This window comes from Prinia subflava, chromosome 35 (assembly GCF_021018805.1).
Source record: "Prinia subflava isolate CZ2003 ecotype Zambia chromosome 35, Cam_Psub_1.2, whole genome shotgun sequence".
NCBI classification, from domain to species: Eukaryota; Metazoa; Chordata; class Aves; order Passeriformes; family Cisticolidae; genus Prinia; species Prinia subflava.
Genome location: NC_086281.1, coordinates 733,591 through 746,315, shown reverse-complemented (window position 1 = coordinate 746,315; position 12,725 = coordinate 733,591). Strand labels below are relative to the sequence as shown.

General features: G+C 53.2%; 5 protein-coding genes across 5 annotated transcripts; 3 read left to right on the top strand and 2 right to left on the bottom strand.

Moving 5' to 3' along the window:
• LOC134563227 (scale keratin-like) lies at positions 1-764 on the bottom strand. Its single transcript, XM_063421078.1, has 2 exons — positions 746-764; positions 1-365 (listed from the first exon to the last, which is right to left on the bottom strand). Exons 1-2 carry the CDS (start codon positions 762-764, stop codon positions 1-3), a joined length of 384 nt encoding a protein of 127 aa, XP_063277148.1.
• A 482-nt stretch (positions 765-1,246) lies between these two features.
• Positions 1,247-2,266, top strand: LOC134563294 (scale keratin-like). Its single transcript, XM_063421165.1, has 2 exons — positions 1,247-1,397; positions 1,789-2,266. Exon 2 carries the CDS (start codon positions 1,810-1,812, stop codon positions 2,200-2,202), a length of 393 nt encoding a protein of 130 aa, XP_063277235.1. The 5' UTR covers positions 1,247-1,397; positions 1,789-1,809; the 3' UTR covers positions 2,203-2,266.
• Positions 2,267-6,053: 3,787 nt separating this feature from the next.
• On the top strand, positions 6,054-6,428 carry LOC134563333 (scale keratin-like). The gene has a single exon (XM_063421202.1). The coding sequence runs from the start codon at positions 6,063-6,065 to the stop codon at positions 6,426-6,428; it is 366 nt and encodes a 121-aa protein (XP_063277272.1). The 5' UTR covers positions 6,054-6,062.
• Positions 6,429-6,908: 480 nt separating this feature from the next.
• Positions 6,909-7,884, bottom strand: LOC134563226 (scale keratin-like). Its single transcript, XM_063421077.1, has 2 exons — positions 7,569-7,884; positions 6,909-7,466 (listed from the first exon to the last, which is right to left on the bottom strand). Exons 1-2 carry the CDS (start codon positions 7,882-7,884, stop codon positions 7,093-7,095), a joined length of 690 nt encoding a protein of 229 aa, XP_063277147.1. The 3' UTR covers positions 6,909-7,092.
• Positions 7,885-11,317: 3,433 nt separating this feature from the next.
• LOC134563225 (scale keratin-like) lies at positions 11,318-12,536 on the top strand. Its single transcript, XM_063421076.1, has 3 exons — positions 11,318-11,528; positions 11,769-11,913; positions 11,950-12,536. The coding sequence occupies exons 1-3, from the start codon at positions 11,318-11,320 to the stop codon at positions 12,308-12,310; spliced, it is 717 nt and encodes a 238-aa protein (XP_063277146.1). The 3' UTR covers positions 12,311-12,536.
• Positions 12,537-12,725: the final 189 nt, after the last annotated feature.

The following is a 12,725-nucleotide window of genomic DNA, read 5'->3' as shown; positions in this document are numbered from 1 at the left end:
CTAGCATGGCCCGCAGGTGTCCCAGAACTTCTTGCTGTAGCGGGGCAGGGCGCAAGGGCTGCAGGCGGGAGCAGCGTAGGCTCTGCCAAAGGTGCAGAGGCCCCCCGAGGCCTGGGTGGCGCCGGTGCCGTAGAGGCCGCCCAGCCCCAGGGAGCCGCCAAAGGCCGGTGCTCCGGAGGAGCCCACCACGGCCTGCTGGGGGAAGGAGCTGAGGATGGGCCCGGGGAAGGTGACCACCACGGGCGGCGGCTGGATCAAGGCCGAGGAGTCGGGGCACTGGCGGGCGCACAGCTCGTTGCAGCTCTCAGCGATGGGCTGGGGCACGGCCACGCTGGTCCTGGGGGGGGCACAGGTTAGCGCTGCTCCTGGGGGGGCACAGGTCGTAGCAGGACATCTTGGCCTGGGATGCGAGGGTGCTCTGCAAGAGAGGGCAGCTGTGGCAGCACAGCAGCACAGGGCACAGCCCCAGCCACAGGGGCCGCAGCTGCAGCAGGAGCCGCCAGCACAAGCGCTGGCACACTTACCCTTGTCCCTGAGGAGGAGAAGGTGGCCAGGGCAGTGCTTGGCTGGGTCTGGCCCGGGCTGGCCTTTTATAGCAGCCCCAGCATTGCTCAGCTCCAACCGGGCCAATCTGCACACGGGACACTCCCTGCTGCTGCTGCTGCTGCTGCTGCTGCTGCTGACACCAGGGCTGTGCAGCCCCTGCCCCTCCCTGAGTCAGCATCCCCAGGTGCCAGCCCAGCACCTCCTGCTGCCCAAGCCATCTTGTCCTTCCTGCCACGTCACATACCTGATAGCAGGGACAGCACCCAGGAAATGGACACCAAGGGCACGGCTGAGTGCTCTGTGGGGTTGTGAGCAGGAAAAACCCCAAATTGTGTTCTGCCTTTTGAGGGTTTCTGATCCTGGTCCCATTGATGTCAGGCCGGGCACCAGGGCTCTTTGTCCCCTGTGTCACAGAACTCCCTGGCAGTGCCCAGGGACAGATGAAGTCCTGCCCTGCTGGACTGTGCAGGGCTGCACGGTGCTGAGCAGGCAGGGCCCCACAGGAGCTGCCTTTCCTTGGGCCTTGGCTCAGCTGTGCCCTGTGCCCATGAGGGACAGGCGGTGACACAGGGCAGGCACTGCCTGGGGCTGCTGTGGCCCAGGAGGTGGCAGTGGCCGGGTGCCAGCGGGATAATTGCAGGGGCTGATGGTGCAGCTTGGGGCTGGGCAGGAAAGGCAGGAGTCAGCAGAAGAGCCCCGTGGCAGCAGGGCTGAGGCCGGGCCCTGGCCCCGCACACGTGCCCCCAGCACGGGCAGCTCCTGCCCCGCCTCTGCGGCCACCCATAAAAGCGCTGTCCTGGGCCAGGCCTGCATCCACTGCCGCCGCCTGGCTCTGCTCAGCCCAAGGCCAGGTGGGTGCCTGCGGGGCTCTGCCTGCTGGCCCAGGGGCTGCCCAGGGCCCTCCCTGGCCACCAGAGCTGGCGTGGCAGCGGCTGTGCTGGCACCAGCCTGGCAGGGCCAGCCCCGGCTGAGGCTCCTGGCCATCAGCAAGGAAGGAGCCGCTGGGCTGAGAGAGACGGAGCCAGGCTGGGCACAGGGAGTGGGGCAGGGCTTGTGAGGTCTCTGGTGTGGGGATCAGGGCTCTGAGGGGGCTGCAGGGCACAGGGTCGGTGCTGGGCAGTGTGGGCAAGGCAGTGTGGCTTTGGCCACTCAGAGTCATTGTCAGGTGTGGGAACAGGGCATTGCTGAATGGGGAGATCCCCGTGTCTCTTCTAACCGCTGTTTCTCTGAATTCCCTTTCAGCCTCATCTCCCTCACGCCAAGATGTCCTGCTACGACCTGTGCCCCCCCAGGAGCAGCGCTGACCTGTGCCCCCCCAGGACCAGCGTGGCCGTGCCCCAGCCCATCGCTGAGAGCTGCAACGAGCTGTGCGCCCACCAGTGCCCCGACTCCTCGGCCTTGATCCAGCCGCCGCCCGTGGTGGTCACCTTCCCCGGGCCCATCCTCAGCTCCTTCCCCCAGCAGGCCGTGGTGGGCTCCTCCGGAGCACCGGCCTTTGGCGGCTCCCTGGGGCTGGGCGGCCTCTACGGCACCGGCGCCACCCAGGCCTCGGGGGGCCTCTGCACCTTTGGCAGAGCCTACGCTGCTCCCGCCTGCAGCCCTTGCGCCCTGCCCCGCTACAGCAAGAAGTTCTGGGACACCTGCGGGCCCTGCTAGGCTCAACACCAGAGCCCTTTCTATCTCTCAGCAGTGGAGAAATCTAGAAATTTTTAATCCTAAATGTTGCCGCCATTATTATTTTCTTTAAACCTTTCCTCTTCCTATACTAAGTTTTTCTTTGTCTCCAGTTTGGGATTTACACCTTAGTGTTCTCCTTTGTAAATTTTTTATGTATAGGAATTTCATTGTTCTTTCCCTATCTTTGAGTTTTATTGTTTATGTTGTTTATATCAACCTCATGTCATATGTACATTTATTAAGCTCTGCTTGTTGAGAACTGCATGAGTTAAAAATCTTAGCTTCACTTTTTTCAATTTTCTTTGTATCTCTCAATTTTCCATGCTTTCCTTTGTACTCTCTTTGATGTCTTGAAGCTGTTCCAGCAATAAATCTTTTATGCATCCAATTTTTGCATTGTTTTCATCTCTTTGTTTTAAACGGTGCTGAGCATTCACTTGAGGCTTTAGCTGCTCATAACAAAGCTGTTCAAACTTAAAATTTCTGATTGCTTAAATCTCTGGAGAGCCACTGCAAAGGGCCTGGGAGTGCCAGAGCCTCTCTGGAGAGGAGCAGCCTGCCCTGGATGACACAAAAGGGAAAGTAAGAGCAGGGCAGGGCCGGGTCTGGCCAAACCCAGCGGCTACGAAGGATCTGATCAGGGCTGAGGTGCCTGGCGGCTCCTCCCTGCTTGGCCGGCGCTGTTACTCAGCCCTGGGACATGCAAGGCCCATTAAAACAACAAAACAGGGAGCAGAAGTCTTTACTCAGCGTTTCCCAAGTGCTCTCTCAGCCCTTGTTTCTCAGAGGCTCCCAAAAATCTGGAAACAGTGGGAGGTTTTCCTCACAGGAATCCCTTCACACCCCACAATAAATTTTGTGCTTCAGGGAGTGCTGAAATCGCGGTGTTTTTAACTCAAAGCAAAGAGAGGAAATCAAAGAATCATGGAATGGTTTGGGTGGGAAGAGATCTTAAAATCATCTCATTCCACACCCTGCCATGGGCAGGGACATTCCCACCACCCCAGATTGCTCCAAGCACTGTCCAGCCTGGCCTTGGACACTGCCAGGGATGGGGCAGCCATGGAATATCCCCTGCCAGGGCCTCCCCAAGCTCACAGGGAAGAATTTATCCCCAAAATCCCACCTGAACCCCCTCCCTGTCAGTCTGAACCTGCTCCCCCTCATCCTGTCCCTCCATCCCTTGGGAATTGTCTCTCCCCGAGTTCCTCGTGGCCCCTTCAGCTCCTGCAAGGCCACTCTGAGCTCACCCCGGAGCTTCTCCAGGCTGAACAACCCCAGCTCTCCCAGCCTTTCCTCCCAGCAGAGCTGCTCCATCCCTGGGACGATCCTGGAGCCTCCTCCGGGCTCTCTGCAGGAGCTCCAGGCGCTCCCTGAGCTGGGAATTCCAGAGCTGGGCCCAGGTGGGGTCTCACAGGTAGAATCCCCCCTCCTCTGCTGCCCACGGCGCTTTTGATGCAGCCCAGGAGAAAGGGAGGGGTTGGATTTGAAGGGAGTTTGTGCCCTGATCCAGGGATGAGGCACAGCTTGCTCTGACTGTCAGATTTATGTAAAATATATATTCAATAATATATTCATATTATTATTACATTGAATATATTATATTTTTTCAATAATATATTCAAGGAAAGGAAAGCCCCCCTAGGCTGGGACATGTGGGAACCACTCAGTTCCTTTCTATGCTTGGAAAATCTTTTTTTTTTCCTTCCCCTGCAGCAAATACAGGGAAATTTGTTGGGCCAACAAGCAAAAACACAGACCTAAACCCAAATCCTTCATCACTCGCAGAAGAAATTAAAATATTGGGGTGAACCTGGACCACAACAACCAATCCTCAGCACAGGAAGTAAGAGCAGATATTTTATCCCTGGGGGGATTTCTCAGGAATGACAAGAAGGGTCTGTAAAATGCAGTGGATACAGGTGAAGACCTAAAAGTTGTGCTCTGAAAAATCACAGAAAAAGGGTAAATAATCACAAATTTTTAAATGGAAAATATAATTTGAAATAAGACAAATACAGCAAAGGTGGAACCTTAAACTCACAGAGGATTCAACCACAGCTATGGAAAGGATTTTTTTTTTTTTAAGGAAAGAAAAGAAGAGCTGCATTATTAACCCTTGACTTCCAATGGCACAAATAATGATTTAATTAAAGCAATGGCAGGCACCACCTTGTTTCCTGCACATGAAAGCAGCTGGGGTTGTGTAAGAGTGAAATGTCTAAATCACTCATGTCATACAACACCGAACATTAGCTGGGTTGAACAGCAGCTAATGACTGTTTGTGAAATCATTACAAAGTATTTTTCTCAAGAAGAGCCACGGCACTCTTGATAAAAGATCACACCCACGACATTAAAGAAAAACCTTGATCTGCCTCTTTGATTTTTTCCTCAGAATTGGAATCACAGGACTTGATATGGGAACATTCAGCATCACCGACCCGTTTAAAACAGAATTTCATTTACCACTAGAACTTTTTTAGTTAAAACAATGTGATTTTTATGTGGTATTGATTCCAAAACTTCCTCTCAATGGAAAACTATTGGGGAATTGCTGAGTGTCCTGGATGATCTCAGTAGATATTCATGACCCCTGTAATCCATCTCAGACCAACAAGGGCTCTTTAATTAGGGCTGGGAAAGGCATTTATTCCTGGGTAGCGCTGGAATAAGCTGGTTTCTGCTTCTAATTGATTTATCAGATAATTTTAAAGGGTTGTTAAGGAAAAATGTCCATGTCAGCCAAAGATGAGTCTTACAAAATCTCGGAGCAGACAAGCTCATGACAAGGTTGTAAAGGAAGAAGCAGCAAGTGGAGTCAGCTTAATGAACACGATAATTCCAGTGAGGTCACTCTAATGATGCCAGGAGTTGTCAGTGCCAATTAAGACCAAAGATTAAAGAAATCAGAATGGTGAAACTCCGACATCACACGATAGGAGGATGTCAATGAAATCAGAACCGCCACAAACTCCAAACTTTTGTGACTCAAAGCTGGTAAACAATTTCTTTTAGGCAGAACTCCCATCCCAAGCAAGATTCCAAGCCTTCAGGAATGTTGGGATCCTCTATATAAGCTCCAGAGCCCGGGTCCATCCAGACACTTCTCCCAGCTCGTTCGCCTTGAGGAGCTTAGTGAGTATCAATTTTTAATTTCTTTCTATTTATTTAATCAAAGCCAGTACCAGAGCAGTTGTAGAAGATTCCTCTAGGAATGCTGAGATTTAGAACAGCCTTACATTTTTTCTGAATTATCCTTATTGAAACCAGTGGGAAATGGAGGATTTGGGAGTCTGGGTATGAGCACAGAAACTCTGAGAAATTTGAGTGTTCCAAGCCAATTAGCAGCTTTAAAAAGGCACAGATTAAAACACTTACTTCACGTGATTATTCTGATATTATATAAAATTCAAGACAAGAATCGAGACCCTTTTCAGGTCCATTCAGTGGCATTCTGAGAGTCATAATAAACCCTCCAATTTCAAGGAAAGACACATCCATTTCAGGGCTCTGTCCCAAGTTTGGAAAATATTAAGGGAGATGGGACTGAGGGTTTTTTATATTGTCCTTCAGGGCAGGCATTTCCAAAAGATGAAAGACACAACCATGTGGGGCCAGAACAAAGATCAGCCAGTGGGGTCTGGTCATTCTGGGGATGGTTTTAGAGAGGCAGGAAGCTTTTGATCAAGGTGCTCAGTGGGTGTTGACCACATCAATCAGGGCTGAACATAAAACACAACAGTGTGCTGAAATTTTGAAAATTTCCCTCATTAACTTCCTGCTTTTTATAGATTTACGTCTCCACCTGTTGCCAACCCACCTCCAACCCTGCCAAGATGTCCTGCTATGATGTGTGCCCACCAAGGACCAGCGTGGCCGTGCCCCAGCCCATCGCTGAGAGCTGCAACGAGCTGTGCGCCCGCCAGTGCCCCGACTCCTCGGCCTTGATCCAGCCGCCGCCCGTGGTGGTCACCTTCCCCGGGCCCATCCTCAGCTCCTTCCCCCAGCAGGCCGTGGTGGGCTCCTCCGGAGCACCGGCCTTTGGCGGCTCCCTGGGGCTGGGCGGCCTCTACGGCACCGGCGCCACCCAGGCCTCGGGGGGCCTCTGCACCTTTGGCAGAGCCTACGCTGCTCCCGCCTGCAGCCCTTGCGCCCTGCCCCGCTACAGCAAGAAGATCTGGGACACCTGTGGGCCCTGCTAGAGCCACCACAGTCCAGCCCAAACACCCGCGCCCGCCTCAGCCCAGCAGGGACAAGCTGAGCTCTGCACAAGCTGCCCTGGCCTCCTGCAGCCCCTGACACCCGGCCTGCCTGGGGCCTGCCCACCCTCCCTCTCCCCTCCTGCCTTCTTGAGACAATAAAGTTTTCTTGCATCCAATTTCTGTCTTTTTGCCTCCTTTTCCCAAATCAGGAAGGCCCAAGGGGTTGGGACAAGCGAGGAGCTTCAGGCACCACCTTCCCGCACAAGACTGAATATTCCCCCCAGGGGAACAGAAAGGACAAATGAGAACCAGAGAGGCTTTTGTGCAGCACAAACAGGGTTTAATGTCAGACAGAAGAGAAACAGCCGAGTGCAGGGAATGCAGGAGGTGCCAGGGGCAGCAGGGGATGCAGGACTCGTGCTCTGGGAGCAGGGCCTGGCTCGGGACAAGGACTCAGCCAGGGGATGGAGGGCTCAGGGCACAGAGAGGGCATGGAGGGCTCAGGACATTCCCCAGGGCATGGAGGGCTCAGGGCATTCCCAGGGCATGGAGGGCTCAGGGCACACCCGGCCCTCCTGGGCACACTCAGCTGCCACTGCCCGTGGCTCCGGGCAGGGCTCCAGGGCTGCCATTGCCTCTGGGGGCTGCCACTGCCAGGGGGGCTTCAGAAAACACCGCAGCTGCCACGGCGGGACCTGCCCCATCCCCAGGAGCCGGGCAGGGAATAGCCCAGGCCCCGCGAGGAGAAGCCGGAGCTGTAGGACCTCCCACAGTTGCCAAAGGAGCCCCCATAGCCCCCCAGGGAGCCCCCATAGCCCCCCAGTGAGCCCCCATAGCCCCCAAAGGAGCCCCCATAGCCACTGTCACCTCCGTACCCCAGGGAACGGCCGTAGCCAAGGGAGCCCCCATAGCCCTGGGAGCCCCCATAGCACTGGGAACCTCCATAAGGTCCCCACCCAAGGGAGCCCCCATAACCCCGGGAACCCCCATAACCCCCAGACCCAAAGGAGCCCCCATAGCTTTGGGAGCCCCCATAGCCTGAAAAACCCCCAGAGCCCTGGGAGCCCCCATAACCTCCAGACCCAAAGAAGCCCTCATAGCCAGAGGAGCCCCCCAAATAGCCCCGCGAGCCCCCAAAACCTCCAGACCCAAAGGAGCCCCCGTAACCAGAGGAACCCCCCAAATAACCCAGGGAGCCCCCAGAACCTCCCAGCCCAAAGGAGCCCCCCTGGGAGCTGCGGGAACTGAAGGAAGGCCCCAGCCAGGCTGGGCCCGTCGATGCCACAACGCTGTCCTGAGGGAAGGTGCTGAGCACGGGGCCCGGCAGGGTCACCACCACCGGCGGGGGCACGATCAGCGCGCGGGACTCGGGGCACTGCTGCACGCACGGCTCGTTGGAGCTCTCGGCGATGGGCTGCGGGCACCTCACGCCGCACGGCTCGCTGCTGTAGGACATCCTTCTGTGCTGGGAGGCTGCAACGCACGGCAGGAAGGGCTCCGAGGCTGAACTGCCTGAGGAGAAGGAAAATTAAACTCTGTACCTGAACTAGCAGAGAAATTCAAAGGTGATATCAAAGAAATCTCATTATTGTGTCAAGTCCGCCTTTAACCTTCCTCTCACCATGATCACCCTTGCAAGAGAAATTCTGTGCTGGGTAAACTAAACAAAGGTTTCACATCCAGAAATTTCCACCTGACTCGGCCTGTACTTTCCCATGGAAATCGTGAGAGCCCAGGGTTCTTTACCTTCCTCATCTGACCACAAAAATCACATTCTAGACTCTGCCTTCTGTCAAGACTCCTGAGATGTCACACACAGATGAAATATCTGGTGTAACCTCTGGTTAATTGCCCACCTTTACACTGTGACAAATCTGGTTTTATCTCTATAAATTTATTAAGAGCAATTGGAATCTAGCAATATATCTATACAAAGTTAAGAAGTGTCATACTCAAAGCATCAATTTTTGTAGTTTCATATCCTTTCCCAAGGCGCCCTCAGCTTCCAAACCAGAAAATTTACCCTTATGGAACAAATATTCCCACAAGGTTGGAATGATCACTCAGATATTTTTAAATTTTACAGTCACGCATTGGACCTAAAATGCCTGGGAAATGGTTATTCCAAGCAACATGGTGAAAATTCTACATTTTATTCTACAACAGCCTTCTGAGAGCCACGATCTGCCAACGAAAAATCAGAATTGGATGGGAAAAAAGAAGGATAGGGAAGGACAGAGGAGTTCAAATGGGACTTACCCTGTGCTCACCGAGGTGGATAACTCAGGAGATGTGGATGGAGAGGCTCGCAGCGGTGGCAGCTTTTATACATTTCCCAAAGTGCTTACAAGGCCAAAAACACCCGCGGTGCCTCCGGTCCCACAGAACAACCCTCGCACGGAGGGATTTAATTCTGCTGGCTTTGCACTGCCACTCCCCACGCGCAGAAACGGGCGTGAGGCGATGTCAGGACAGACTTGAGGGCATCGAGCTGGTGAATGATGAGGTGATAATCCCCATCACCAGCACTGCCTTTAGGTTCGATGAGTTCACGTTCAATAACTTTTAAAATTGGCGGGTTTTGAGTGAAAATCTGTGGGAGCTGCACAGAAAGAGGGAGATGGGCACAAAAAATGAAGAGAATGTCAATTATCTCCAAACGCTTCAGAAGCTTGAGGGGGTTTAGGATCTGTTTTTGCAGCTCCATTAATTGCCCAAGAATTCCAAGGTCCATTCCCCGCTGGCTTTGGGATGTCACCGCGGCAGCGACGCTTTGGGAATGTTCCAGATCTTTCCAGAACCATGCGAGGCTTTGTGAACGCCCACTGGAAATTCATAAAATTCATATTTGGAGCGTTAGACACAAAGACAGAAATGTCAGCACCCAAAGCCGGGGCAGGAGCGTCAGGGCTCTGTGTCATGAGGAACAATTTCATGGACAAAATATTTACAGCTGAGAGTCCAAAAGCAGAGATTTTAGAACAACAGTTTGAGACCATTTTTTGCAGAACTTTGAGGGTTAAGCGTGAAAATTCAGATATTTTGCAACCAGGCTTTCATTTCTCCCCTAAAATTAAAGATTTTTCAGCAAAATTCTGCCTCATTAAGAAGAAGCTGCACTCCATATGCCAATGTACTTGTCATAATCATCCCAAACACTTTAATAGTTAATAAAATAAAGAATCTGATATCAAGAATGAAAATCAAATCTTTGCCAGTGCTGAAATTACTAATCAGAGGCTGATTAAGGAATCAAGAGGAGTGACACTGATTGATATTTTTAAATGATGCTGTTTCATAACAAGGGAGCTCCTAATTCAGAATAAATCCTCATGACTCCTGGCCTTAATTTAATAGGATAATAAGAGAAATTGCAACCAACTGACTATTAATGAGTATTTGTGAGGCAGCTTAGAGTCATTATCCTCCAGGTACCTCTCATTATTATCAGCAAATCCTGATGACACTTCACAAGCAGAGCTATTTTACAATTTAGAGGTAACTTATTGCCTCTTTTGCAATATCGTCAAATTAGAAAACAATTGCAAGAGGAAAGAAAAGAAATAACTGCAGGATGTCCCAGACTCATCGTAATAAAATATATCTTTATTTTATTGCTACTTTATTGAATTCTCTATTTTTGGGGGGTTTTTTTGTTGTGGTGGTGGTGATTTTTTGTGAGTTTTTTTGGTGTTTTTTTTTTTCTGTAGTGGTCAGTACTTTGAGGGTGAGGGTAAAAAAAATTAAGATTTTTAATGTATTTCTAACTGAACTTCTGGAAGTGGAGATTTCAAATGAAATCATGAAATGTTTGGAATCAGCTTTAGGCCGAAGCCTCTCGTGGCTGTACCAATTTCTGCCTCTTTGGGGACGACTTTTATAGATCCCAACTCAGCCACGGGGAGAATTTGTGTCCTCTCAGAGCCACAATTTTAGGTCCAGTGGGGTGACCTCTGCTTGGTGAAGGGGCACCACAAATGGAAGAACCACTTTGGCCATTAAAACATCCCAAAAAAAGGGGACAACATTAAAATTGGACTAAATCAGGACCGGATGGCTCCATGACCTGCCCCAAGCTCCCCATGTCCCCTCAGAGGGAGCTGATTGCCATCAGCGGTTGTGTCACAGCCACGCGAGTTTGGGAGGGACAGTGCTGAGGTGACAGAATGGAAGCGCCCACTGCCGCGTCGGTTTTGTAACAAACGAGGATGGGAGGCACGCAGGGAGGCTTGGAGGAGGATATAAAAGCTCAGGTCACCCTCAGCCCTCCATCCACCGCTCCTGTTCCCGTCCAGGCAGCGAACAAGGTAAGTGATAAAATAGAATTTTAAAATTTTATTTATAAAATCTGGAATCTGAAATACTACATAAAGTAAATATAGACTTTTGTTCCTCTTCTGCTGCTTTGAGTCTGATTCTTAACTTTGTATAGATACGTTGCTAGATTCCAGCTGCTCTTAATAAATTTATAGACATAAACCAGATTTGTCACAGTGTAAAGGTGGGCGATTCGCCAGATATTTCATCTGTGTGTGACATCTCAGGAGTCTTGACAGAAGGCAGAGTCTAGAATGTGATTTTTGTGGTCAGATGAGGAAGGCAAAGAACCCAGGGCTCTCACATTTTCCATGGGAAAGCACAGGCCGAGTCAGGTGGAAATTTCTGGATGTGAAACCTTTGTTTAATTTACCCAGCACAGAATTTCTCTTGCAAGGGTGATCATGGTGAGAGGAAGGTTAAAGGCGGACTTGACAGAATAATGAGATTTCTTTGATATCACCTTTGAATTTCTCTGCTGTTTCAGGTACAGAGTTTAATTTTGCTTCTTCTCAGGCAGTTCAGCCTCGGAGCCCTTCCTGCCGTGCGTTGCAGCCTCCCAGCACAGAAGGATGTCCTACAGCAGCGAGCCGTGCGGCGTGAGGTGCCCGCAGCCCATCGCCGAGAGCTCCAACGAGCCGTGCGTGCAGCAGTGCCCCGAGTCCCGCGCGCTGATCGTGCCCCCGCCGGTGGTGGTGACCCTGCCGGGCCCCGTGCTCAGCACCTTCCCTCAGGACAGCGTTGTGGCATCGACGGGCCCAGCCTGGCTGGGGCCTTCCTTCAGTTCCCGCAGCTCCCAGGGGGGCTCCTTTGGGCTGGGAGGTTCTGGGGGCTCCCTGGGTTATTTGGGGGGTTCCTCTGGCTATGAGGGCTCCTTTGGGTCTGGAGGTTATGGGGGCTCCCAGGGCTCTGGGGGTTTCTCAGGCTATGGGGGCTCCCAAAGCTATGGGGGCTCCTTTGGGTCTGGGGGTTATGGGGGCTCCCGGGGTTATTTGGGCTCCCTTGGGTGGGGACCTTATGGAGGTTCCCAGGGCTATGTGGGCGCCCAGGGCTATGGGGGCTCCTTTGGGTTAGGGAGCTCCCGTGGTTATAGGGGCTCCTTTGGGCTGGGAGGTTTTGGGGGCTATGGGGGCTGTGGGGGTTATGGGGGCTCCCAGGGCTCCCAGGGGTATGGGGGTTTCTCAGGCTATGGGGGCTCCCGGAGCTATGGGGGCTCCTTTGGACTGGGAGGTTTTGGGGGCTATGGGGGTTATGGGGTCTCCCGGGGCTATGGGGGCTCCTTTGGACTGGGAGGTTTTGGGGGCTATGGGGGCTCCCGGGGCTATGGGGGCTCCTTTGGGTCTGGGGGCTCCCTTGGCTACGGCCGTTCCCTGGGGTACGGAGGTGACAGTGGCTATGGGGGCTCCTTTGGGGGCTATGGGGGCTACCTGGGGGGCTATGGGGGCTCCTTTGGCAATTGCGGGAGGTCCTACAGCTCCGGCTTCTCCTCACGGGGCCTGGGCTATTCCCTGCCCGGCTCCTGGGGATGGGGCAGGTCCCGCCGTGGCAGCTGCGGTGTTTTCTGAAGCCCCCCTGGCAGTGGCAGCCCCCAGAGGCAGTGGCAGCCCTGGAGCCCTGCCCGGAGCCACGGGCAGTGGCAGCTGAGTGTGCCCAGGAGTGCCGGGTGTGCCCTGAGCCCTCCATGCCCTGGGAATGTCCTGAGCCCTCCATGCCCTGGGAATGCCCTGAGCCCTCCATGCCCTCTCTGTGCCCTGAGCCCTCCATGCCCTGGGAATGTCCTGAGCCCTCCATGCCCTGAGCCCTCCATGCCCTGGGAATTCCCTGAGCCCTCCATGCCCTGGGAATGTCCTGAACCCTCCACCCCTGGGAATGCCCTGAGCCCTCCATGCCCTGGGAATGTCCTGAACCCTCCACCCCTGGGCAATGCCCTGAGCCCTCCATGCCCTGGGAATGCCCTGAGCCCTCCATGCCCTGGGAATG